General features: G+C 58.8%; 3 protein-coding genes across 4 annotated transcripts; 1 reads left to right on the top strand and 2 right to left on the bottom strand.

The window, feature by feature from the left end:
• Positions 1–583: 583 nt before the first annotated feature.
• GJC2 (gap junction protein gamma 2) lies at positions 584–10161 on the bottom strand. The gene is made up of 2 exons (XM_036450612.2): positions 9222–10161; positions 584–2210 (listed from the first exon to the last, which is right to left on the bottom strand). The coding sequence occupies exon 2, from the start codon at positions 2190–2192 to the stop codon at positions 981–983; it is 1212 nt and encodes a 403-aa protein (XP_036306505.1). The 5' UTR covers positions 2193–2210; positions 9222–10161; the 3' UTR covers positions 584–980.
• Positions 10162–10297: 136 nt separating this feature from the next.
• Positions 10298–18279, bottom strand: GUK1 (guanylate kinase 1). 2 transcript variants are annotated; one of them, XM_045585962.1, is made up of 8 exons: positions 18126–18279; positions 12697–12810; positions 12438–12479; positions 11777–11873; positions 10975–11113; positions 10806–10899; positions 10605–10690; positions 10298–10504 (listed from the first exon to the last, which is right to left on the bottom strand). In XM_045585962.1, exons 1-8 carry the CDS (start codon positions 18202–18204, stop codon positions 10469–10471), a joined length of 687 nt encoding a protein of 228 aa, XP_045441918.1. In that variant the 5' UTR covers positions 18205–18279; the 3' UTR covers positions 10298–10468. The 2 variants fall into 2 exon arrangements, with proteins under 2 accessions (XP_045441918.1, XP_045441919.1); XM_045585963.1 differs by having other exon boundaries at positions 10806–10890; positions 18126–18276.
• Positions 18280–18284: 5 nt separating this feature from the next.
• MRPL55 (mitochondrial ribosomal protein L55) lies at positions 18285–21992 on the top strand. Its single transcript, XM_036450617.2, has 4 exons — positions 18285–18396; positions 19221–19290; positions 21311–21512; positions 21756–21992. Exons 2-4 carry the CDS (start codon positions 19265–19267, stop codon positions 21909–21911), a joined length of 384 nt encoding a protein of 127 aa, XP_036306510.1. The 5' UTR covers positions 18285–18396; positions 19221–19264; the 3' UTR covers positions 21912–21992.
• Positions 21993–26441: the final 4449 nt, after the last annotated feature.

The raw sequence follows: 26441 nt of genomic DNA, 5'->3' as shown, positions 1-26441 counted from the left end.
CATGTGCACACAGGTCACATGCACATAAATACATACCTGTGCATACACACACATCACACATACAGTTATAAACAAAAGTTAGATTTTTATTTGGGAGGCTGTGTCTGAATTAGGAAGGGGCTCCAGGGCAGAGAGGCCCTGGGCAGGAGCCCCTAAGCCCCTTCTCCCAACAAGGCCAACGCCGCAGCTCCAGGCCACCACCCTGTAGGTCCCAGCAGCAAGGCAGACTGACGTCCCAGGGGAAGGGCCCAGCCGGCAGCGGGAAGCTTAGAGGGCGTGGCCGAATCCACGCCCATCTGTCTGGGCGGGGCCCCGGGCAGGATGCAAGCCCGCCCCGCACTCGGGGAGGAGTACGGGCAGCTTAGGAGCTGGTGCCCAAAGGGCCAAGGAGGGAGGAGACGCAGCTGCGGGCTGCCTCGGTTTCCCCTACTGTAGGAAGAAGACTTGGAATTGCTTCCGTTCTGCAGGAAGCAGCATGTGGGCTGGGGGGGGGGGAGGAATAAGGTGCTAGGAAAGGAGTCCCATTGGCTGCTGCAGGGAGTGGGGAGTGGGGACAGCATTGTACCCCGAACGCCCAGGCCAGGCACCTCGGAGGAGGCTGGACCCTCTGTTCAGAGACGTTGTCCTGAGGCGCTGGCCAGGCCCAGGGAAGCTGAGGGAAGGACTGGGCACCTGGGCCAGAGAGGCTCAAGGTGGCTCTGTAGGGGGCGGTGGGGGCGGGAGGCAGTGCCCTAGCCACAGTCCAGCACACTCCTCAGGGTTTACGGACCAGAACTGGGAGAGAGGGCTCCGGTGTGCAGGGGTAGTGATACGAGCAGAGGGTGCCCTTCCCAGGGGAGAGGTCGGCCAGCCGAGGAGGAGCAGGAGGAGGAGACGGCAGGTGATGCTCTGTGTCCAGCGCGGCCGGTACCCAGCTTCATCCCAGAGTCCCCAGCCGAGGCGATGCCGGCGGAGGGAGGGCCGAGCCCCGGGCCGGGGCCTCAGATCCAGACGGTGGTCTTGCCCTCCCGGCTGCTGGCACTGCCTTTCTCGGAGCCCGCCCTGAGTTTGGCGCCGGGCCGGCCCTGGTCCCCGCCCGTGCCCCCCGACGTGGCGCTGCCCGAGCCGGAAGCCGAGGCGCCGGCCCGCGGGGGCCCCCGGGCGGCGGAGAGGCCGGGGCAGGGCGGGCGGTCCGGGTCCCGCAGGGCGGGCAGCGCGGGGCCGCGCAGGGCGGGCCCGGGGGCGCGCACCACCAGGCTGTAGTCGGGCGGGAAGGCCAGGCCGGCGGCGGCGGGCGGCGGGCCTGGCGGCGGGCGGCGCGCGGGGCCGGGGCCGGGCGGCGCGGGGCGGCGGGCGCGCACGGCGTCCTTGGCGCTGCCCAGGCCCAGGTGCGCCATCTCGCAGAGGTTGAGCAGCAGGCACAGGCAGCTGACCACGTACATGACCAGCAGGAAGACCGTCTTCTCCGTGGGCCGCGACACGAAGCAGTCGACCACGTGCGGGCAGGGCCGGCGGCTGCAGGGGAAGAAGGGCGGCACCTCGAAGCCGTACAGCAGGTACTGGCCCACCAGGAAGGCCACCTCGAAGGCGGCCCGCGCCACCAGCTGCGCCACGTACACGCGCATCAGGCCCTCGCGCTGGATGCGCCGCCGCCCGTCGTGCGGCCCGTGGGCGCCCGGGGCCCCCGCCGCCTGGGCGTCCCCGCCGCCGAGGCCCTTGGCCGCGCTCGCCGCCTCCGCCGGGTCCTCCGCGCCCAGGCCGTCGGCCGGCCCCGGCTCCTCGTCGTCCTCGCCCAGGCTCAGCATGGGCTCCTCCTCGCCCAGGTCCCCGGGCTCGGGCCAGGCGGGGCGGGCGGGCGCGGGCAGCGGCGGGGGCGCGCGGCGGCGCTCGCGGGTGGCGGCGCGGGCCAGGCGGTGCACGGCGTAGCCCAGGTACATGACGGAGGGCGTGGAGATGACCACGATCTGGAAGACCCAGAAGCGCACGTGGGAGAGGGGCGCGAAGGCGTCGTAGCAGACGTTGTCGCAGCCCGGCTGCTTGGTGTTGCAGGTGAACTTGGTCTGCTCGTCCGAGTAGATGGCCTCGCCGCCCACGGCCGTGAGCACGATGCGGAAGACCACCAGCACCGTGAGCCACACCTTGCCCACGAACGTGGAGTGGTGGTGGATCTCCTCCAGCAGCCGCGTCAGGAAGCTCCAGCTCATGTTGGTCATAGGGGCGCGGGGCGGGACCTGCGGCCACAGCAGAGCTCAGCCAGGGGCGGGAGAGAGGGGGCGGGAGGGGATGTGGGGCTGGGGGTTGGCAGGACCTGAGGTCCAAAAGGGGAGCTCCACCCTCGGAGGGGACTAGAGCTAACCCCATGGCCCGGAGGAGCACAGGGGCAGGAGTCCAGGGCCCCAGAGGGGACTCAGCTGCCTTCCGCTGCAGGAACAGCCCCTCCAGGAGCCCCGCTCCCACCTCTGGCCCCTGCCCCCTGCCCCTGAGGTGTGTACAGAGAAGTGGGGCCTGGGTTGGCAAAGGAGAGACCCCATGCTGATGGTCAACAGGCTGTGTTGCTCCGTGGACCACTCACCCCTGCTGACCCAGGTCCCAGTGGCCTCCAGTGGAGCCAGCCCCTCCTGTGCTCCCCAGGAAAGCTTGGTTCTGTGCAAGCCTCTCCCATCCCTCACGTCTGGGAACCCCACCCTAGGTCCTGAGAGCCACGGGGAGTCAACTGGGTGAGCCAGCTTCATGGGGTTGCCTAGAAACCAGAGGCCAGCCTCAGCCGTCATGCATGCTTGGCCCCCACCCCACTCAGCCCCCAGCAGCACCTCGCTGTATGAAGTCCTGCTCCCAACACCCACCTTCCCACAGCCAAGGCCAGTACCTGCTCCATCACCCACCTTCCCACAGCCAAGGCCAGTACCTGCTCCATCACCCACCTTCCCACATCCAAGGCCAGTACCTGCTCCCAGTGCCCACCTTCCCACAGCCACAGCCAATACCTGCTCCCCATGCCCATCTTCCCACAGCCACGGCCAGTACCTGCTCCCAGTGCCCACCTTCCCACAGCCAAGGCTGTACCTGCTTTCAGTGCCCACCTTCCCACAGCCACGGCCGGTACCCGCTCCCAGTGCCCACCTTCCCACAGCCAAGGCCGGTACCTGCTCCCAGTGCCCACCTTCCCACAGCCACGGCCAGTACCCGCTCCCAGTGCCCACCTTCCCACAGCCACGGCCGGTACCCGCTCCCAGTGCCCACCTTCCCACAGCCAAGGCCGGTACCTGCTCCCAGTGCCCACCTTCCCACAGCCAAGGCCAGTACCTGCTCCCAGTGCCCACCTTCCCACAGCCAAGGCCGGTACCTGCTCCTGGGGAGTCTGGGAAAGGAGACCCCTGAGTGCCCAGCTCTCCTGGCCCTTCCTCCTGAGCAGGCCTGGAGGCAGCGTGGGCAGGTGTGGGATGGAGAGGCAGAGACAAGCCGGGCTCCGGGCCCTCTTTATGCAGTTGGCCTCTCCCTGGCGGGAGGTGGGGAGGAAGAGAGGGTAGTCAGGGTTCCTGGGGAAATGACCCTACTTCCTTACATCTGTGTGCACGGCCCACCTCAGAGCTACACGTATGCAATGCAAACACAGACACACACTCATGTTCACTCAGACACACATGCATACAGGTGTACAACCGTACTCATAACATGCACACTCACATGAGTGCACATATAAAAAATACCCTGTGTTAACACACAGTTAACCTTACACACATGCAAACACTCAGACATGTGCATACAGGTGTACAATGAACTCACAGATATGCACACTCAAGTGTGCACACACTTATAAACACTCACGCACACAGTCATCACACACATACAAATACTCAGACACATGCGTATGCAGATATGCACGCTCCCATGTGCACATATACTCAGGTACAGGCTGGTGCAGGCCAGTCCCTTCAGGGCCGCCTTCTCCCTCACTCTGCCGCAGGCAGGGGCTCACAGAGGACCCCTCAGGCCTGAGACTGGCTGCTCTTCCAGGACCTGTTCCACCCTCACCTGACACACCACAGGAGGCTAAAGCCACCAGAAAGGGAAGGCAGAGCAGCCCCCACTTCTTTCCTCTCACCCAAGACACGGGGAAGGGGGGAGTCTCAGGGTGCAGGCAGACCTGACTTGTGCTTTGGGGGTCAGTATTAACAACTGGTTCTCGGGGGAAAGCCTTCATGCCTCATTTGGCAATCCCTGGGGTGGAAGTACTCCCCTCACACCCATGACCTGTGGCGGGGGATCTAGAGACCAGCTCCAGCTTGGCATGGGTCAGACCCCGCCCTGGGGGGTGAGGGATGATGCAGAGAGAAGAGGGCAGGTGACAGTGGTCAGTCGCAGGGCCATCCTGAGCAGCGGGAGGGGAAGGAGCGAACCTCTCTGTTCCCCCTGTGTCACGGGGGTCTCAGACAGCCTTCGAGCAGGGGCAGAGGCTCTGGCTCTTCAGATCAGATGCACGTCCATGTGCTCATACATGTGTGTGCAGGACCTGTGTCACACATGCAGTCAAGGTGGTCATTCCGCAGTCGGGGGCTGGCAGTGCCCAGCTCTAGCCTGGAAGACCCTTGCCCTGGTCTTAGTGACATGCACAGGAGTCCTCAAACCCACACCTTCTGCTGGTGCTGCCTCCTGCCCTGGCACATGGATCCGGAGGACCAGTCCCAGCACTTTAGGAATTCTCCTGGAGCATCTGGTGGAGACAGAGTAAGGAAGTGCTAGCACATGTCCCCCCTCCACACACACACACACACACACACACACTGCTGAGGGGTACGGCAAAGCGATACAGTAATTTATGGAAGGAGCTCCCCATGGGTGTCTGAAACCAGATCAACTTGGGCAATAGAGTGGATAAAGGAGTAATATAGGCTGAGTTATAGATTATTACCAAAGTATAAAATGAACGAGTCCCTATTGATACAAATTACTGAATAACTAAATGGGGAAAAGGGAATTCTAAATAGTTTTTGGAGCCACTGTGCCCTCGGGGGGGGGGGGGAAGAAGGGTGTCTAACCCTCATTCCTCAAGGGCAGCTGCCCAGAGTGCACAACAGGGACGGAGAGCAGAGCCTGCAAATGTGACCGTGGGTGGGACCAGAACCCACCTGCAGTGAAAGGCGAGGATGAGAGCACGGGCCTTGCAATGGTGTGAGAAGGGCGGCCCTCGCTGCCTCTCCCCAAAACCTCAGCCCAGGCGACCAGGAGACAAGTTCCAGGAGGGGCTTTTTCATTGACACAGCCGAGGGCATCGGGCAAGGGGCTCTGAGGGACTCAGGGGATCCGAGATATACATGCCCAGTGGGGCCCAGAGGACAGAGACGTGAGGACCACATGCCTCATGGGGGAAACTGGGGACATCAAAGGTCATGGGAGCCCTAGTCAGTTTGGCTCAGTGGATAGAGTGTTGGCCTGTGGGTTCGATTCCAGTCAGGTCAAGGTCATGTACCTTGGTTGCAGGCTTCTCCCCAGCCCAGGCCCAATAGGGGCTCATGCTGGAGCAACCAATCAATGTGTTCCTCTCACATCAATATTTATCTCTCTCTTCCACTCTTCCTTAAAAAAAAAAAAAAATCTATGGATAAATATCCTCAGATAAGGATTAACCAATGATGATGATGATGATGATGATGATGATGATGATGATGATGGTGATGATGTCATGGGAGTCCCAGGTTTGATTCCAGTCAGGGGTTTCGGACACATCCCCAGTAGGTGTGCAGGAGGCAGCTGATAAATGTTTCTCTTTCATCAATGTTTCTAGCTCTCTATCCCTCTCCCTTCCTCTCTGTAAAAAATCAATAAAATATATTATAAAGAAAAGGTCATGGGAAACATGGGAAAGCACTGGTGTGGCAAAATAGTGTTTGCCTGTGCACTGAAGGGTCACAGGTTTGATTCCTGGCCAAAGGCACATTACTGGGTTGCAGGTTCGAGACCCCACTCTAGTCTGGACTTGTGTGGGAAGCGACTGACCAATCGATGTGTCTTTCTCATATTGATGTTTCTCTCTCCCTCCCTCCCCCCTCCCCTCCTTCCATTCCTGTCTTCCCCTCTCTCTCTCAAAAAAAAAAGAAAATCAGCCAAAACCGGTTTAGCTCAGTGGTAGAGCGTCGGTCTGTGGACTGAAAGGTCCCAGGTTCGATTCCGGTCAAGAGCATGTACCTTGGTTGTGAGCACATCCCCATTAGGGGCTGTGCAGGAGGCAGCTAATTCATGTTTCTCTCTCATCAATGTTTCTAACTCTCTATCCCTCTCTCTTCCTCTCTGTAAAAAATCAATAAAATATATATTAAAAAAAAGAAAATCAATGGAAAAAATATCCTTAGGTGAGGATTAACAACATATATATATATATATATATATATATATATATATATATATATATATGATTTTTTTTTTTAAAGGGAACATGGGGAATCTGAGGGATGTGTGGGCTATAGTTTTGATTGTCCCATGGTGGGTGGGCATGGGGGTCACATGGTCTTCTCACCTCTACTTCTCTATGAACCGCAGTGCTGTAAAATAAAGACCTTAATTGAAATATTGTAGTTACCGCCTATCACTCTGAGCCCCAGCCCCATCTTATCTCCCTGCCTGGCACACATCTGTCTGCCTGGAGGCTCAGGTTTGGGGGGTAGACTTGGCTGGTGACCTGTTCTGGGCTGCAGTGGGGCAATCAGTGCTGCTGGGCAGCTGCGGCCAGCAAGGGCTCAGCCGGGCCAGCGGGAAGGGGGCTGCTGCCCCTTCAGGGATCCAGACTCTGGGGGTTTGCAGGGACTTCTGTTCACAGGGAATCTCACCCAAACCATATCAGAGCAAGTGTAGATAAGAGCTGCTCAGAGATCCAGGATGAGGGTTATTTTATTTATTTGGGGGTGGGGAGGGATGGGGTGGGAGGGAGGAGCCAAAAACCCTGGGTCTGGGAGGTGGCAGATCTTGAACAGTCAGCAAGGGTGTTGGGAGCGATGACTGCTGGGCCAGCGTGAGCACAAACAGGGGTTCCCTGTGACGGCTGGCTGGTCATCCCCACCAAGAGGCTGGAGGGAGGTGTGATGGTGGGCTTCAGGACGGCCTGTCCTGAGACAGCTGGCTTGCTTCCCCCAGTCCAGACCTGGAGAGTGGCCTCTGCAGGGTGGGCAGCTGGGCTCTCTCTGCTTCAAGTACACACCCCCCCCCCACCCCCCCCCCGTCTGCACAAAGGTTCAGGAGGTGGGGGTGGGAGGCAGGGCTGAGAGCCAGGGACAGCCTAGCGCCATCCTGCAGTGCAGCAGGCCATGGCCCGGCCAGCAATTTCCTTCCCATTTCTGACCACACTTCCTCCCCGCACCCCTTAGGGCCACGTGGGTGGGACTTTCCTCTGCCGAGGTGGGGCTGTGGGCAGGGCCTCAGCGCTCAGCTGCCATGAGGCAGGGGAACCCTGGCCTTGGAACCTCGGGCAGTGGAATGAGGCGTCTCAGGCAACGCTTTGCCTCCATGCGGACATAGGGACCTTGCCTGCACCTGCCACCGACAGCCTTCATCCACAGGTGAGCACCATGAATACTTCCAGATGGCTCTGCCCTGGAGCCCAGAGCCGGCTCCCACCTGTCCACCCCCTGAGGAGACCTGGGGGCACAGGCCCGGTGCTGTACGCCCCCTCCCAACCTTAGCTCTTCTCCCAGGTCTCCCCTCATCAGTTCTGTGGTGATCCCATGGGGTTTAGCCTTTCCAGGTCCCTCCCCGGGACACTTAATTCCCATCCTGGAGGTCCCAGTTGTGTTTTGCCTGGATTTCCTGGCCAGCCAGGACCCAAATCCCTGGCTTGGGGACCCTCATACAACTGCACAGCAGCTCCTATGCACATCAGTCTACCCCCAACACCCATCCCACCCCCTCAGCCCAAGGAGGCTGAAGGCCCTGTCAGAGTGGGTCCCAGGGAGGCTGGATCTCAGCCAAAGCCCTCATCCTCCCAGGGCCTTCAGGGCTGGCCTCGTCCAGGTATGCGCTCTGCCTCACACGTGTGCTCACCCACACGCCTTGCCACTCTCTCCACACCAGGTGCTCAGCAAATGCAGGGAGTTAGGAGACACCTCCTTCTGGGAAGGGTGGGTGCATCCCAGGGCCAATGATGTAGGTAGCTGGGATTCGAGGAACCCGAGGGGGCAGAGATCCCATGGAGGACTCAGGAGCCTCTCAGCTGCAGCTGGAACTGGGAAGTGAGGGAGCTCCTCCGGGGAGGGTTGAGGTGTGGTGGGCATGGGCCTGGGGAGCAAGTCATGTGGCACCGCCCGAACAGCTCCAGCGGCCTGGCCTCTGCCCCCTCCGGAGCTCCCAGTGCACTGCTGGCCCAGGGTAGGATGCAGAGCCCCTTGCCCACTCCTGCAGAGTGCCCACACTCTCCACTCCTCCCAACCCCCTCACCCCTCCTCTCAAACTGCCCTGGGTAGAGCCACCGCAGCCAGCACACTGCCACCTTTCTCAACGCAGAACACGGGTCACTTTTCCTCTGCACTCCCAGGCCCCTGCCATGTCCACCTAGTCCCCACAGCCCAGCACACCACAGGCCCTGCCCTGGGCAGCAGCCTGACCACTCCCGGACCAGCAGCTGCCCCTTGCCAAGCCCTCTGCCAACTCCTGCTCACCATCCTTGCTCTGGCAAAGACAACTCGCCATTTCTGTGGCACATTGGGGGGCCCTCCTGGAGGACATGGGTCTGTTCTATTTCCTGTTGGTCCCCTGGGCCTGAGGACCTAGGACCCACAGTAACTTAAGGGAAGTCCGTCCCAGGCCATGAAGAGGCTGGCTGGCCCCAGGTCAGGTGTGGAGGGCAGGGAGGTGTACCCATCCTGGCTTGACTGCCCACATGTAGGGGTGGGGCTCCCAGATTCCCCCTCCCCCGCCCCCCCTCCGGCCCAAATAGCTGCCTGCCTGGGCTGGTCAGTCCCGCACAGCATGAGTTCCCAGCTGCCGGGGGAGGTTCTGGGCACACACCCCTACTCCTCCCGCTGAGCAGCCTCCCCCTTCAGGTCTTGCGATCCCAGAAGACCCTGCTGGTCAGGACCCACCTGTGAACAGTGGGCTTCAGACAGATCCCCCAGAATGGACACCTAGCTGGGCCCATTTCTCCTGGGGAAAGGCCATTTCAAGAGGCTAGAACAGGCCTGAAACCCTGGTCCAGAGGGGAGGGTGACACTGCTCAGCCCCAAGGGCAACCCACAGCTGGTCCCTAGACAGCACCCTACCTTTTTCAGGTCACAAAATGCAAGTCCCTCTGAGCCCTTCCACCTGCCGGCTGGTCAGACACTGGCCTCCAAGGGTGTACACCCGGCAGAATCCCAGCCCGATCCAGGGCCACCTCTCACCACCAAGCACAATGCAGGGGGGAGGGCCTTCAAGGGCCTCATTGTTCCCCCGAAGGCCCGGGGTCTGAATCCCTGATTGTCCCTAGAACTGTATGGGGCCAAGAGAAGGAAGGGCCTCCCCCAAGCTGGGTGACAGTGCGTTGGGAGGCAGCCAGCCTTACCTTACCCCCTCTGCCCACTGTCCCGTGCCCAATGCCAGGCCTCCTCTGTGCATCTGAGGGTATGGACAACGCCCAGCCTCCCCCCTCCAGCTCTGTCCACTGCTTGTCTTGGTCCCACTGCAGGAGTATGGCCTGGGCATGGATCACTATACCACAGGCCACCACAGCTGCTCTGACCCAAGACGAGTGGCAAAGGAGGTGTCTTCTCAGCCTCCAGGGCGCCTGTAACCCAAACAGAGCCCCCCAGATGTCCTTCCAGAGCTGGCCTCTCCCAGACCATCAGGCCAACTGGGCTCAGTAGGTCAGTAGGCGGTGCATACGCCTGATGGAGTATCTGACAGAGGCCTCCAGGGGACAGAGATCCAGCCCCTGTATTCTCAGCCCCATCACCACCCTCACCTGGTTCAGGGACCAAGTGGGGCAGCTGGGCAGGAGGAGCCCCCAGGGCCTTCTCCTCCCAGCCTCATTGTCTTGGGGAGTCAGTGGGAGAGGTGTGTGCTGCGTCAGCAAAATCCTTCCTGCCTCGGGGCAGAAAGCAGCCCAGCCTTGGGGGACCCCCTAGTGCCCCTGTGCAGGGAACCCCTGCTGGTCTCTGGGGTGCGGAGCTGGGCATGTGGAGAGCCTGGGGAAGTAGTGTGCCATCGGGGAGCAGCCCCACTGGCCCATACCCAGAGTAGCGGATATGGGGTAGAACCTGCTGCCAGCAGCCCTCTTAGGGCTGGCTGTTTAGGAGGGGGCTGCCGGAGTCCCCCAGCATGAAGGATGCGGGGCCAGGGCGGCAATCATGGACTCAAGGACACTCTTAACTAGCAGCTCTTTATTAGGATGTGGGTCCAGGTCCCACAGGAGAGTGGGACTGATCTGGGGCACCCAGAAGAAGGCTGGCAGAGCCAACCTTGTCAGGGGCACCCTGGCCACTGGGGTGGGTTCAGGGTCCTGTCCAGGGAGGACACAGCGTGGGCATCCTCAGGAGCAGCCAGTCCCTTGGGCCTTCTTGATTTCCTGCAGGAGAGAAAGAGGAGCTTGCCCTGGAGCCCAAATCCGCTGTCCCAAGCCCTTTACTGCAGCGACAGAGATCCACCCCTGCCCCCGGCAGACCCACCTCCGAGAGTGCCTCCTTCAGGCTCCAGTAGGCCTTGTCTAGGTTGTCGTTGACAATGATCAGGTCAAACAGACCGGGCTCCTTGCCTGAGATGGGGGGGAGGGTCAGTGAGGGGAGGGGCTGTGGGTCTACCTCCCACCTCCGGCAGATGAGTTGTCTCAATTGGGGAGGGTGGGGGACACTGGCTGCACCCACACTCACTGCTTTCCATGTCGGCCTGGGCAGCGAGTAACCGCTTGGCCAGGCTCTCCTCTGTCTCTGTGTTCCGCTGCCGCAACCTCTGTTCCTGAGGTGCCTAAGGAGGGTCAGAGCCTGCAGGGCCGCCTTAGCCCCTCCTCCACCCCTCCCGGGCCTGGCTCCCCACCCCCACCAGGACTTCCAGCGAGGGTGGCTGCACGAAGATGTAGATGGGCCGCAGGTCGGTCTTCTTTAAGTTCCGCACGCCCTGGAGGTCCACATCCAGCACGCAGATCCGGTTCATGGCCTGCACCACTCGCACAGCCGCTTTGCTAGGGAGGCAGGAGGGGGCCGTTCAGCAGGGACCCAGAGCATCTCCACTGCCGTCCCCTGGGGTTCTGCCTCCCCATTCTGTCAGGGAGCCTGCAGGGGCCATCCTGACTCCAGCATCTGCTCCCCTTTCCGGAAGCACTACCTCAGGAACCCTGCCACACCGGGCCACCTGCTAGGCTGGGGGCAGCAGTGGGAGGGGCAGGAAGGCCCTGGCGTCATCACTGGGCTCAGGGCTCCTGGGTGCCCACCATCTAAGGGTAACAGCAGCCCCAGTGTGACCCCCTTCGGGGGCCAACTGCCCCCACCAGCTGCACCTGGGGTGGAGCTTGACGGTCACAGGGGGCTCAGGTATAGGCTACGCATAGCAAGCCTGGGCCCGCCTGGACAATGATGCTGCTCTGGGTGTGTGGGAGGCAGGCAGCTGTTGCTGGGCTGGGGACTCCCCCAGGCTGCCCTAATTGCTGAATCTTCACTGCACACCAGCCCATCACTTGGCTTCCTGTTCCCACAGGGGCCTGGCCAGGTGGGGCGGGGAGGGGACAGAAGGGGGCAGCCTGGAGAGCTCAGGCTTCTCTTCGATCTTGATCCCTGGATGATGAAGCCCTTGCCAGGGCTGCACCTCTAGGTCCCGGGCGGGCTGGGGGTTGCTGAAGGTGACTCACCTAGTCCCGTACAGGTTCCCCGAGAACTCGGCGTGCTCGATGAAGTCCCCGGCAGCAATGTCCCGCTGCATCACCTCCCTGGTCACAAAGTAGTAATCTACAAGAGCAGGAGCTGGTGGAGCTGTCCGCAGCCAGGCCACAACTGCCCAAGCAATCAATGGGCAGAACCAGCTGTCTGGGCCGGTCCGCCCTCTGTCCACCCACACCTGGGCTCCAGCCACTGGGCAGGGAGATATCCGAGGAAGGGACAGACACCGCCTCTCACACCGTCCTCACTGAGGGGCCCGGTGACTACCAACTCAGTGGGGGAGGTTGGGGGAACTTCAGTGCTCTGCCTCAGGAAGATACAAACACCCTGCTAAGGCTGTGATGTCAGAGAGCCCTGAAGGCTGTGCATGGCTGACCCCAGCTATACTGCCATGTGCAATGCAGTGCACAAGCAGGGATCAGTACCCCAGCACTGCCTGGGGTTGGGGTCAGAGCCCTGCCGTGGACAGCTGGTGTCAGCATGAGATTTAATGCCTATTATCCAACTAGGCCTGCCCACCCACCCATCAGATGGGGAAATGAGGCCTCATGTGTCACCCTGACAAGTGTGTGTGTGTGTGGAGGGGGCGCCCCCAGACCTGTACCGGGGCACTGAGTGGCAGGGCCAGCTTACCTTTGCCATTCTCCTCTCCGGGCCTCGGGTCCCTCGTGGTGTCTAGGAACAAGCATCTGTGACCCGTCTGGAACATCAGGAGCCCACACATCCCATCCCGGGCCTTCCCGAAGGGCCCGGTGCAGCCCGGGTGAGGGACTTCAGGGGGGTCAGCAGTATGGGCACATCCCGTGTGAGAGCGGGTTCTTGGGGGTGTTAGCAGTGTGGGCAAGTCCCCATATTTGTGGATCACAGGGCCCCCCAAGCCCTAGGGCCTCACGGGACACGCTGAATCCGAAGATGCTGTTGTGCTCCTGCAGAAGTCTCTTGAGCAGGGTGCTCTTTCCGGCCCCAGAAGGTCCACTCAGGACAACAGGCCTTGGTCCTGACATCCCTGTGGGTGAGGGAGCACACATCAGCAGGCCTGAGGGACCCCAGTGAGTGGGACAGCTGCAGTCACAACCCCTCCACCCCAACTCTCCCCAGGAATCTGAGCTGGGGGCCACACTCAAACCTTGGCTGCACCTCCTCAATGGGTGGGCTACCTGGTACCACAAACACATGACCTCCCTGGCTGTGCCCTCCCAGCCCCCAGAGCCTGGACTTCTGCTCCTGGGAGAGGCACATCTGGGTCCCCACCCCTGCATTTCCGAGGCGCCATGCCCTGCCTTAAAGGTGGCCGAGGTTAACAAACCCTGTTCTGGGAACTTCCATCCGGAAGTGAGGGGCCGATCCAGAGGACCACAGCCTCCTAGCCTCCCCTCCTCTCGGATACCCTCCCTCCCAGCCAACAGCACAGGCTCAGACACCTGCCACAGATGGGAGTGGGTGAGGCAGGGGTTTAGGAAAGCATCAACCCTGACAGCTCTGAGCCTGCCTGACACCGCACACCCCTCCCCAGAACAGGACCTACTTCCTGGGTGGGCGAGGCCCTCTCTGTCAGCCTGGGCTGCTCCGATTAAGCTGGGAGGAGTGGGTAGTCCCAGCCAGCTCTGACCTCTCAGCACTGAACTCCCGAGGCGATCAGCCCCGCCCACTCGGTGCCTTTGGGAAGAGGAGGCTAGTTCCGGCCCTTCAGTAGCGGCTACCCACCCAGCCACGTGAGCCTGAAGGCAGAACGCCAGGAGCAAGTGTGCCTGCCTCAGAGGGAAATCCCGAGGGGCATGTGGGAACTGGAACGGCTCCCTAGGCAGGCCTGGCCCTGCTGGCTGTCTGGGGGCCCTCTGATAAGGCGTGGAACCTCCAAGGTGCAATCAGTGGCCAGGAGGGAAGGCCACCTGGCTCAGGGACACCTTGTTGCCCATCTCCAGCAGGGCCCCCACCGGGCACTGCTTTCCTAATCCACAATGTAGGCCAGCCGGGTAATCTGGCTTAAGCACTGCTATTCTGGGCAATCACACCACACACATTACAAAAAGCACCCTGTTTCTATCTAGAGAAAATCCCAGCGGACTCCTGGCTTCTCACTGGCATCCCCGCTTTCCCCCCAAATACATGCCACCTACACAGCTGCACACACGTGTGCTGGCTCGAAGCACGTGGCCATTAGCAAAGTGCAGCCCTGGCTCTCCCTGGAGGCCTGGTGCACAAGAGGTCTCTCCCTCATGGCAACCTTCACAAAGCCCTGTGCTGTTCAGGAAGGATGTCCCAGTGGCAGCCCAGCCTACTCCCTGATCTGTCCTGATTCCTAGGTACTGGGTGACTGGGGAGGGGAGTGGAGGGGGACACCTAGCAAGGCAGTGGAGGGGCTGGGGGCCACCAGGTCCCGTGAGGGACTGAGGGCTGGGGTCTGACGCCCACACTGCCCAGCCTCTCCGGCCTAAACTCTTGGACCTGCGGCTGTTTGGTGCTACAGGTACATTAGTTCTTCCAGGGCAGGAGCAGCCCCAAGTGGACACATGGTGATGGCCACAGCGATGGACCAGGAGGCCTGCCGGAGCCTTGATCACAGTGGCAAGCCCTCAACCCAGTGGGCACTCATCCCCAGCACCCAATTTGGGGAGTCTACCTCCAGGGAGAGGAGGACCCAAAGGCACCCTTACCCTCCTGTTAGGGACTTGGGAGGTGCCCCTTAGGGGGGTTGGGAGCACAGAGAAGGGAGGGAGGCCCACTGCCTGTTTGCACAGAAGCGCCTCAGGGGCGCTCTGCTTTCTGTCATGTGTCTGCCATGGGGGAGTGCCCTACCTCATCCCCCCCCAATCCCGAGGGGCACCCTCCAGCCTCCAACAGCAACCTGGTCAGCAAGACCCAGGGCTTTCTCCAACATGCTTCCCCAGCTGCGTTCCCCACGCCTGCAGTAAGGCCACACCTTCTGACAGTTCTGACACCTGGAGACTGCAAACCTGCACAGGACTAGCCTGGACCAACAACACACCAAGTCCCAGTGCTGACACTGCACATGGCATGTGGCACACGACCTGCTTATCACTCACATCCAAACGCTGGTTTCTATTGGGCGCCCTCCACCCCGTGGTGGGACACTGGGTAGGGGAGCCTGTCCCACTGAGCAGCACTCCCAGGCTCACCACATACCTGCACTGGGCCAGCAGTCAGCAGGGGGTGTGTCCGCACAGGACTGGCTGGCAGCTGCAAAGCTCACCCCCTGCCTGACTGAATCACTGCAACCCTCAGCCTCTCCTGAGCCCCCACCGACATCAAGCCCAAGCGCCATGTGCCCAGTGCAGCCACTACCTCTCCCGCTCTGTAGTCTGTCTCATGGTGGTGGAGTCCAGCCTGCTCAGCCTGGCTAAGGGCATGTGTGCTGAGTCTTACCCCGAGGGGCCCACACAAACCACACAGGGATGGCCCGGCCCTGGACGGCCGCAGGGGACAGGCCTCTGTCCAGTAAACACGCAGCAGAGCACTCAGGAAAGCCACCTTCCACAGAACACCCAGCATGGGACAGTGCTTTGGCCTTGAGTACCCAGAGATTGACTTTGGCCCCAGGGCCTGCAGAACCAACCAACCGAAACGTGTACCTCAGAGGAGTCATCTCCTAGGCAGAGCCCTCTAGCTGGGGTATTCTGTGTTCTCCATTTCTCGACTATCCCACAATCCCAAACCTAGTGGCCTGGCAAGAAATGGCAAAGCTCACAGGACTGCACTAAAAACCCAGACGCAAGCATGTGCATTCCGGAATGCTCTCGACAGCACCTGCCCGCGCAGCACCCAGCGCAGCCGGGCAGCCTTCTTCCAGAAGCACAAGGGGATCCTCCTCTTTCCAGCTTCCCCTTTCTTCCCGCTCTGTCCCAAGAGCAGGACACTGTCACCACCCCGCTTTCCTCCCACTCCCCCACAAGATACCAGGTAAGGTATGGCCTCTGAGAACATGGAGAGGAAAGTCAAACCCTGCCTGCAACAAGCCATAGACCGGACAGAATCTGGCTCAGGACAGCAGGCCATGTCCCACCCCTGAGAGAGACACATCCTGGCCAAACCGCTCAGCTGTTGGGAACTTGGGTTGCAATGGGGCAGCCACAAAGCGCCAGCCATTACTCCTCACTTCTCCCCACAGCGGGGTGGGAACCATTCCTCTCACAAAAGAAAGCTGGCCCCCCAAAAGCACGAGGAAGAGCCACAGAGTCCGTGCAGGACTTGGGCCTGTCGGTGCTGCATGGCATGCCAGGGTCTCTTTCCATAGAGGAGAAGAACCAGCATTCAGTCTTGGACCGAATCCCAATTCTGCATCACAGACAGAGGGCAGAGGATGCACAAGAGGGGAAGGGTCCCAGGCAAGCGAGTTACAAAGCAGGAAGGGCAGAGGCACCAGGGTCAGCCTTGCTCTCAGAGAAGAAACCGAAACCCTCAAGTGCAGAGTCAGCTGGAACTGGGGGGAGGGGGGAGAGGCCTGGCGCATGGGAGGTAGCAAGGACTTGGGGTCGACTACCAAAGTGCCTGCCCCCCTTCCAGTGCTCCCAGGGGCTCACCCTCATCACTGACTTGCACTGCTGGTGGGCTGGAGTCACCGCTTTCCACCCAAACACACCACAACACCCTCTTCATTTCTGCTCTTCCGCAGATCGACTGAACATGGTTTTCAGGCTGTGGTGAACATGCTACAAAAAACTGAAGTTTACTGTCTAAGTGGCTGAATAGAAAAGTAGTGACTGTATCGCTATAACTCCCAGAATCTGCTACTCAAGAAAATAACCGAGCCCTGGCGGGTTTGGTTCAGTGGACAAAGCATCAGTCTGCAGACTGAAGGGTCCCGAGTTCGATTCTGGTCAAGGGCACAGGCCCAGGTTGCCAGCCAGATTCCCAGTAGGGGGCATGTAGGAGGCAGCCAATCAATGGCGTTTCTATCTCTCTCTCCCTCTCTGAAATCAATAAAAAAAATATTTAAAAAAAATTATAAACCTACTTAAAGAAGAAGAATAGAGAATAACTGATATCACCCATCCCAGTCAAAGATCAAGGGCCAGATCTACGTGACCAGGATCTAAACAAAGTCCAAGCACACTGCACCGGTCACAGGTGTGGCCCTGACCTGCACATAAGCGAGTGTGGTGTTGCAGGCAGCTGCGTGGCATTCTATGAGCATTCACAGAGTGGGAACTCACATAGCAGGAAATTAAGCTTGTTAGTGGTAAGACAGGAAGCCCCACCCCTCCCGGATCCCTCCTGAGTGGAGAGAGAGGTTTTCCTGCATTCTTCACAGCAAGTTATGATGGGGAAGATCTAAGAGTGACAGAAAGCCCAGAAAAGCCTGCAGGCATGCTGCCTGGGGGACTCACACGAGGCCAAGTCCTGGTTCCCCTCTTCCTGTCCCTGTGGGCCCCACCTCTACTGGCCAGCTGTCACCTCAGCTCACTGCTTCCCTTTTCCCAAGTGGAAGACAACAGTGATAACAGGTGAGGTGACCTCCTCATTGCTCCTCCCCAGACCAGCACCTGGATGAACTAGATTCATTCCTTCTCTGTTCCCAAAAGAAAGTCTAAGAACAGCAGAGGGGCGGGTCCAGCAATCTGGACTTGGTCTCTGGGACTGACAGAAGCTGAACATCAATGACCACATCCACAAGTCAGGCATGCCCGCCCCCAAGAACCTGCTCCCGGTGGTGTACCTGTATCTGCCCGCAGTCGTGGGCCTTGGAAAAGGCCTGGGGGCCCCACAAGCTGGCAGGGACCGTGGGGATGATGCCATACCAGGTTCCTCAGGCGCCACGTGATGGCCCCTGCTCTCCCAGGGTCTCCGGCTCTGCTGAGTGCCCACCCTGGAGGAGTGTCAGCCTGCTTCCCCTCTCTGCCCCTCCGCGTCCTTCATGAAGTCCCAGGCTGCAGGGGTTTCACCAGCTGCCTGGAGCTTTCCGCGCTAGAATTTCCTCCTACGTTCTGAGAACTGGCACCGGGGAACCGGCTTTTAATGCGTCTCCACCAAAAGCCAACTTGAACACCCGGACACACAGGACACAACTTCAAAACGATCCTAAACGAAGTCAATTCACCTCCAGGAGAAACCGCATTACCCAGTCCTCGTGCCCCCTCTTCGCTCGCTAGGACCCCGCGACCAGCCAGCCCTGGGAACTGCCGCGGACGGGGTGGCGGTGGGAGTTCCGGCGGCTCCCGCCCCCAGGCCCCTCACGCACCCGGGAGCACGCGGGCGGCCACGTCCCGGGTGCAGGGAGAGCGGGACGCGAGCGGCTCCTCCTGTGCGGTCCGCGGCGGCGCACGAAGGAGCTCCGGGGCCCGCGCGCGCTCAGACGCCACTCACCGTGCACGAAGGTGCGGTCCAGGGCGGCCGCCGCCAGCCCCGCCAGCCCCGCCAGCCCCGCCAGCGGGCGCCGCAGCATAAGGGGCCCCGGCGCCACCCTCCGAGGCGCGCGTCGCCGCGTCGCGCCGGCCCACTTCCGCTCGCGGGGCTACGTCAGCGCCGCGCCCCGAGGGCTGTGCGTCAGCGCCGAGCGACGGGGGCTCGCGGTGGTGGCGTGGCTGCTGCGCCGCGGCGGGGCTGGTGTGGGTGCCGCGTTGCGTGAGGGCGGCAGGTAGGTGCGGCGTCGTGCGGCGGGGACGGCTTCCCCACGGGCGGTTCGGGTCCCGCCGCGTCCTCTGGGGCAGCTCACAGCGTTTGCGTGTCCCGCGGGGTCGCCGCGGGCGACAGGAGGCCCGCAGTTCCTGCGCTGACCGATAGGGGACAGCGAGACAGGCCCACACCTCTCGGCTCGGCCTTGGGGTCTGAATGCGATCTCAGCAGAGTAAGGGCTTAGTAAGGGTGACCCTTGGCCTCAGCTCCTGCCACGTGCCACAGGGGTCCTCACTTTGCTGAATTGTGAGAATTAAATGACCTTGGAGAACAAGGTGTGAGCCAACCAGTTTCTGTTGCACTGCATGCTCAGAGCAGCTTCCTGACTCTTAACTCGCCAGAATGGGCCCGGGCCCTGCCCAGACTTCTGGAGTCCGGCTCTTTGGGAGTAGGACCTGAGCATCTGCTGGTCACAAATCTTCCACGGGTGATTCTAATATCAGGTTAGGGCGAGAGCCTGGCAGTGACCTGGGAACCACATACGGGTTTATAGATGTGATTTGGTTTGTGGCGCTCTTCCTGGCTGGGATTTGGCAAGAATCCATTATGTTGGAAAAGCCTGCCTGTTAGAAATACTTTTCTTGCCTGGCCGGCGTGGCTCAGTGGTTCAATTCCTGGTCAGGGTACATGCCTGGTTTGTGGGCTCCATCCCTAGTGGGGGGCGTGCAGGAGGCAACCAATCAGTGATCATCTCTCATCATTGAAGTTTTTACCTCTTTCTCCCTCTCTCTTCCTCTCTGAAATCAACAAAAACATACTTTAAAAAATATTTTTCTTGCTCACCAGGTCACACACTGGGCCTTCACATGCCACAGTGACCCTCAGGAGGAATGACAGTCGTGGGCAGCATGCTTGGGTAAGCACCAACTTCCAGGCTCCTTGTGATTGCTGTCATGGGGTCATCCAAAGGAATATTAACTCTGGAGCTTCAGCCATGCTGCCATAGGGAAGCCTCCCAGGCCACTGCTTGCTATTTGGAGAATACATGCAAGCACACATGTGTAGATGCTTTAACAGGGTGTTGAGGGGGGACTGGAAGCCGCTAGTGACTATTTAGCACCAGGCAGTCGTGGTAATCACTTTCCTATTCAGAGCCTGCAACCTGTCTCTGCTCTGGGCCCCTGGAGAACGCCATGGCTCTCCTGCTGTTCCCACAGGCACTGCCTGCTCCCCTTGCCCCAGTGGCTCCCCCAAATGGGAAGCATGGTGTGGTTAGTGTTGCCAGAGGAGAAAACGAGGGCAGGTTTCTTGTTTCTGTGGAATCTGGGGAGAGGGAAGTGACACTTGCAGTCTGAGTCAGTGTGAACATGGGGAAGGAACCTTTCCCTGGAGGGCCCTCGTCCTGGGAAAGGTTCATGCGAGAACCACTGCTAGAGTGGGAGAACACCAACATTCTCCTCAAGGATTGGCTTCATCCCTCCCAGAAGCCTCCGCAGCCCACTGATCTCAGGTTCTCAGGAGAGGCCGTGCCCTGGGCTCCCTGGCACTGACTGCAGGCTCTGCTGGTGCTGGTGCTCCTCCACCATCTCCTTTCTCCCATCTTACACTTCTGAAGGCAGGGACTGGATTCATTTGGCCAAAATTCAGAGTGCTCAGCTAATGGTCTAGGACCATGGTTGGCAAACTGTGGTTCATGAGCCACATGGGGCTTTTTGGCTCCTTAGGTGTGGCTCTTACACAAAATACCTGGGCGAGTCTATTTTGAAGAAGGTGGTGTTAGAAGAAGTTTAAGTTTAAAAAATTTGGCTCTCAAATTTCAATCGTTGTCCTGTTGCTATATATATTTTTTTTTTAGAGTTTCCAGAGAGCTGGAGATATATATATATATATATATATATATATATATATATATATATATATATATAATTGATTTTTAACAGAGAAAGGGAGAAGATAGCTAGAAACGTCGATGAGAGAGAAACATCGACCAGCTGCCTCGTGCCTGCAACCAATGTACATGCCCCTGACTGGAATTGAACCTAGGACCTTTCAGTCCGCAGATGGACGCTCTACCACTGAGCCAAACCGGTTTAGTCTGTACTGTTGATATTTGGCTCTGTTGACTAATGAGTTCTCGACCGCTGGTCTAGGACTTAACAGTCAATAAGCTCTGGTTCTTGCCCCCAGGCCATCAGCCCTGGGTATCAGCTGGGAGGTGCAGGAGGTGGGTCTGAATTCAAATTTGCATGAAAGCCAGGTTGTAGGGGACTTAGGGGGCCACAAGGCAAGGCCCCAAGTAGGTGAGAGAAAAGGCAGAGCAGGGCCTTGCCTCAGAGTATGTGTTTTCCCAGTGTGGGAGGTTTTGAGTGTATGCCATGTTCAGAAAGTGGCCTCCACTGGTCTTGGTGGGCTCAGGCTGCCCCACAGAATGCAACAGACCAGGCAGCTTTATTTCCCACAATACTGGAGATGTTCTTCTTGGTTCAGATGGCCACCTTCTCCATGTCTTCACAGGGCATAGAGAAAGCCAGTTCCCATCCCTTCTTATAAGGGCACCATTCCTACTGTAAGGGGCCTACCCTCATGAACTCTTGTAACCCTGCTTTTGAAGCTTCTTATTGGGGGTTAGGGCTTCAACATAAGAATTTGGCGATACATTCAGTTCACAGCACCAAGTCTGTGTTCCCCTAAAAGGCAGTTTCCTTGTCCATGGTTGCAGACATCTAGAAACTGCTATCCTAAGTCTCCTGTCCTCAGCAGTCTAAAAGTCTCTGTGCTCTCCCTCCTTGGCCTCTTCCCAGACATGGGGCAGAATGTGCTTTGACCATATCCCAAACCTAGGAGATCCCTGTGGGCACCCACAGGAACTGGCTGATTGGGGCTTAGGGGACACTCTGGTCCCAGCACCTGCCACTGACCAACATATGTGTCTGCAGCCTGGTGCGGCAGCATGTGGTGATGGGGGCCTCCTGTGTGGGCCGCTGCCTGCACATATCTTCGTGTCGAGCTGACAGCAGCAGAGCTTCGCTCACTCGTGTGCACAGACAGGCCTATGCACGCTTCTACCCCATGCTCCTGGTCAAGCAGGATGGCTCCACCATTCACATCCGATACCGGGAGCCCCGGCGAGTTCTGGCGGTAAGCTTCCCTCCCAGGGTGCAGGTCTAGGCTGGACTGGGGGGAGGAGGGCAAGTCATGGAACTCATCCCACACACCAAGATCAGACAGCAGCAACAGGCCATGTGTAAAACAAATAAAAAAACACTTCCTGGGTAGACAAGCAGAAATTTATTTAAAGATGAGAAGCTTTGAAGGGAGAGGAGTGGCTACACTTTTTGGCCCCTTCCAGTGAATGAGCGCGTGCCTTCCCTTCCTCTACAGATGCCTGTGGACCTGGATGCCCTGTCCCCAGAGGAGAGGCGGGCACGGTTCCGCAAACGTGAGGCCCAGCTCCGAGGGAAGAAGGAGGAGGAGGAGCCAGAGCTCCCTGACAGCTTTGACCTGGAGCAGTACAAGCAGTTTTGGACCAAGAAGTGATCATGCCCACAAGCTGCCCTGCCTCAGGATGCTGTAGAAGGGGAGGGCATTCATCTTTAAATGGAGTGTCAGGATTTTAAATCCACCTTGTCTTCTTTCTTATACACCTGCTGGGCAGGGCTCTCTGTGACAGCCCATCGGAGGGATCAGTTGGGTCAAATTGTGGTTTTAGGAGGAGGTTCAAAGGGCACATGAGCTGTTGACAGAAGTCAACGGTGTTCTTCCCACTGCAGGAAGTGCCTGCTACCGTCCAGCCACTCTTCAGCTCCGGAGCCTGCTCTGCCAGCACTGCCTGTGCCTCAGTACCAGGAGCTCTCCCGGGAAGCACAACATGGGGAGTGGGTGGGATCCAAGGATGGTAGCACCTAGCCTGCAGCTGGCATACTCTGCCCCTCTCTGATGCCCCCCTAGCCCCACCCCGACAGTGGGAAAGTGCTATCTGAGAGGGGACAAGCAGAGCAGAAAGGTCCATTGCTAACTTTTTAAATCTTAGCAAGGAGCTCTGGTGGGCTGCCACCTTTTGCCCTTTCCTGCAAGACCTGAGTGAGCAATTACCCACTTTTACACAAGCAGCTAACCAGGCCCAGGCATGGGGCTATACCTTGTCCTGTCCTGGAGGTTGATCATGGGACCGTGGCTGTGAGGCTTTTTCATAAACCTGAGGGCCCATGGTAGAACACTGACATATAGCTAGACAATGGGGAACGCCATGGCCAGGGAGACAGAAGTCTGTGGGAAGTGACCCTGCTCACACAGAAGGGTGCTAGGCTGAGCACCCACCTTGGATGGACTTACATCTTTCAATCCTGTCCACTGAGCGTGCAGCCAGTTGTAGCTCCCTCCACGATCTGCCAATCCTCTGGCCTGCTCAGGAACATTCCTGCCTTGGCAGCCTCCCTGGATCCTTCATCCCTTCAGCTGCTGCTCCAGCTTACTGCTTACTACTCACCTTCAGGGAGACACCTAGCAAGTGTCTGTACTCACTGTTCAGGGCCAAATTGTTCCTGACACTTGGAGATGGTAAGACATACTGACTAGGGTAGGGCTGTGCCTGAGGGTGCAGTGGGGGGAAGAGGCTAAGTGTTGCACGGAAAAGTGGATTTGTGCCAGGAGCAGGGTAGGGGTCAGTGCTGGGAAGTTACTAAGAGTACTTACCTAATGGGTGTTCTGGTTAAATCCATCTAGCAGGATTGATACTGAAGGCAAGCAGGCGATCAGACTTCCACTGGGAATGAGGAACCCAACTAGATATGGAAGGTGGGGGATCTTACCGGAACTGGAGGTGTAAAGATGGACCTAGAGGCCCAATGCCTGGTGGGGGAGCTCTGAGGAGCCTGAGGGGTTAAGCAGTCTCATCTGCACTCTCCATTAGGGTGGTGGCAGTGGCGGGGTACTCTATAGCCCCTCAGCTCCTTCCATGCCTCTTCTGGCCCTCCTTATCCAGTTAACTCGCTCTAAAATGCCATCAATGCTGATTACCCCCAATATCCAGAGTACAGATGGTCTTCCCCACGTGGTAATGTGGGTTTGGGAGAGCAGACTTGGAGCTGACCCTGCGGCTCCCCAGCATCTTCCCGCCCTTTGGCATCTAGCCCTTGTCAGACATGGCAGTGCCGCCTTTGGACCCACCACTGCCTGTGAGGTCCCATACTTCCCACAACAAGCTATCCTACACGGCAGAGCTGCTGTCCCTCACTGGAGGCCCCTGAGCATGTGCAGACAAGGGCTCCCACATGGGGGAACTGGGGCTCAAACTTAGTGGTAGTGTATTACAAAGCTGGGGTTCAAACCCTGTTGAATCCCACTGTGGGAGCTCCCAAGTCCCAAAAAGCTAGCGAGGGAGTCAGAGGTGGGCCAGGGGAGCAGGTAGAGGCCTCTTCTTTGCCCAACTCACTGAGGACTTGCAGGCCACATAAGCAGGGTACACACTAGGGCAGTGTTCTGTAAAAGAACCCACAACCCAGGGGACGCCCTATTACATGTCTGCAGCCACCCTACTGAATGGGCCCTGCATTCATTATTCCATTGTCACTGAGTCGGGTCTGCTACAGGCTGTGGTGACAGGTGGGACGCATTTGTCCAATCACCAGCTGGTAGAGCCAGCAACGAGGCAGGAGAGGGCAGAGGTTCTCTGCCGCATTGCATGCCCTGCTGAGACCACAGCTGGGTACCAGCCGTGGCCACTCCCTGGTCCCCACAGCTGCAGATATAATGGCTAGAGACTCATGTCCCCAACTTTCCCTCCCGGGCACCTGTCTGTGGGCCCTGGTACACGGCGCTTATCTAGACAGTGACTTTCGGGCGCCGGCCCTGGGTCCTTGCATCGCCACACAATAGGGCTTCTAATAGCAGCTGTCCAGCCACTTGGGTCCAGTTTCTGCCCTTTCTGGGGTTGGGCTAGGGCAGGGCAGTGTTCAGGTGCGTGGGTTAAAGGCAAGGCCCAGCAGCCATGATGCACGAGGTGGGCACCAAGGCCAGGAAACCCAGAGGCAACGGGCAGATTGGAACCATGTTTGGTTCCAGCCTAAGCGGCAAGTGTGTGTGTGTGTGTGTGTGTGTGTGTGTGTGTGTATACTTCGTGGGTGAGCCCGAGTGGAGGTCAGGGGTGCGTGCCCACTTGTAGGCCGAGGACTGGCCTGTTCCCACAGGCAACTTGCTGATGGCGCAGGTAGGCTGCTGACAGAAAGGCCATGACCGCACGTGATAAGCTAAGGGCCAGGCGGACAGCGTTGTGCTGCGCCGGGAAAGGAGCCTGGGGCGCACTGGGGAGGACGGGCTGAGGAAAGGTCCATGCCTGACACTCAGGCACCTTCCACTGTGAAAAAGCAGCCTACCGGCCTGAGCAACGTGAGGGGCGGCTTCCTCGAGGTGCGAGAGGGAAGGGGTAAACTACACAGTACCATGAGCTCCTGCCAGCTTCCCACGTGACTGTGGAGATCTGCAGGTGCAAAGGAAGTGACCGCGGGGGAAAGGGAGTGGACTGGCTTCTGGCCTGGGGAGCTACAGGTGCTCCAAGAAGGGCAGGGGGCTTGGCCTTGTCAGCCAGAGCTCTCAGCAGGCCTGCTGACTTCCTCTTCGGCTAAGTTAGGGGTGTCGAACTCAATCAGAGAAGGGGCCAAAATCTAAATCCAGCCTAAATCGCGGGCCGAATGGTTTACTGAACAGTCATAAACTGTCATTGTGATGGAAACGCAGCGGAGTGCAGTGATGACGGCGCGGTGCGGGCCACATTGCAAGGCCTGGCGGGACGGATTTGGCCCGCGGGCCTTGTGTTTGACACATGTGGGCAAGTGATATTCCCATCTCTGGCCCCCTTTCCTTTTGGGGAGCCTCTTTAAGTTGTGAGCCTGGGCCCACCTGTTGTGGAGGCCACTTGAGGGGTGCAGGAAGAGGTACTATGGCGAATGTGCTGGAAGGGACCATGAAAAGGCCCCACAACTTTTCTGCCTAGATGGGAAGGCCCCTATTGGAGCTGCCCATTATGCCAGTCACTGCTGGCACTGTGTGTCCCCCTCACAGCCCTGAGAATCACAAGAGCAGGAAAAAGAAAAAAGCACAAGAAAGAGGAGAAAAACAGCACAGGACCAAGGTGAACTTCCTTGAGGTCCCTGGCTCCTGCCAAGTAGGAACAGCAGCTGTGCCTGTGGGGCTGGGGCAGGTGGTAGGCAGTTCCCTCATATACCCCAGGACTTGCCACCACAAGCACTACTCTGACTCCTTGCCCTGTTGTAAGAGAAGGCAAGGGCATGACAGCGACTAAGACCCAGCCCACCAGGACCCTCTCACCCTAGGCAGGCCCTGTCCTCAGTGAAGCCTTTGAGCATGTGCCCCACCAGGCCCAGGGAGCTGGAGAACAGGCTTCTGGGGGCCCTACCAGGCCCCTGTAAGCAGGCAAGGTATCTAGATGAAGCCTCACCCCCAGGTAATCCAGGCCCATCAGGGGAATACAAACCGCCCAGGAGAGAGAGGTTCACCTGCTTTAGGCTCCAGTTACTGCTACTTCTATTTTTCTTTGTGTTGACTCATCCTTTGTACTTAAACTTTTAAGTTGAAGTGTCCTAATAGAAAGTGATGTGAGAGAATGTGTCAGATGCCCTGGATTCCAGCAGTACCACCTAAGATCTCACTCGGTAGGGGACTCTCTATTAGGGGTGTCGAACTCAATCAGAGAAGGGGCCAAAATCTAAATCCAGCCTAAATCGCGGGCCGAATGGTTTACTGAACAGTCATAAACTGTCATTGTGATGGAAACGCAGCAGAGTGCAGTGATGACAGCGCGGTGCGGGCCACATTGCAAGGCCTGGCGGGACGGATTTGGCCCGCGGGCCTTGTGTTTGACACATGTGCTCTAGTTGATGGTGCTGGGCAGAAGTTGCTCACCTGCAGGTGGGCCTTTCTGAGGTGGAAGAGTGCAGGGGGAGAAGGCAGTCAGAACAAGTTGCTTGTAATTGGTGGATAGGGGGTGAAGGTGATTTTATACTTGGAGACACCTTTGTTCCTCAGGTACCCAGAGATCTGCTACCCTGGTTC

Source organism: Pipistrellus kuhlii, unplaced genomic scaffold, assembly GCF_014108245.1.
Source record: "Pipistrellus kuhlii isolate mPipKuh1 unplaced genomic scaffold, mPipKuh1.p scaffold_m20_p_21, whole genome shotgun sequence".
Lineage (NCBI taxonomy): Eukaryota > Metazoa > Chordata > Mammalia > Chiroptera > Vespertilionidae > Pipistrellus > Pipistrellus kuhlii.
The sequence above is the reverse complement of the archived record's forward strand: the minus strand, read 5'-3'. Positions and strand labels throughout refer to the sequence as shown.

Bases quoted from the DNA above. Each gene is read 5' to 3' on its own strand.
- GUK1 (XM_045585962.1), bottom strand. From the start codon at position 18,204: ATGCTGCGGCGCCCGCTGGCGGGGCTGGCGGGGCTGGCGGGGCTGGCG. The intron at 11,114-11,776 runs GTGAGTCACCTT...CTGCCTCCCTAG, and splicing joins GGGAACCTGTACGGGACTAG to CAAAGCGGCTGTGCGAGTGG. The intron at 10,900-10,974 runs GTGGGGGTGGGG...GACCCTCCTTAG, and splicing joins CACCCTCGCTGGAAGTCCTG to GCACCTCAGGAACAGAGGTT.
- MRPL55 (XM_036450617.2), top strand. From the start codon at position 19,265: ATGACAGTCGTGGGCAGCATGCTTGG. The intron at 19,291-21,310 runs GTAAGCACCAAC...ATGTGTCTGCAG, and splicing joins GTCGTGGGCAGCATGCTTGG to CCTGGTGCGGCAGCATGTGG. The intron at 21,513-21,755 runs GTAAGCTTCCCT...CTTCCTCTACAG, and splicing joins AGCCCCGGCGAGTTCTGGCG to ATGCCTGTGGACCTGGATGC.
- GJC2 (XM_036450612.2), bottom strand. From the start codon at position 2,192: ATGACCAACATGAGCTGGAGCTTCCTGACGCGGCTGCTGGAGGAGATC.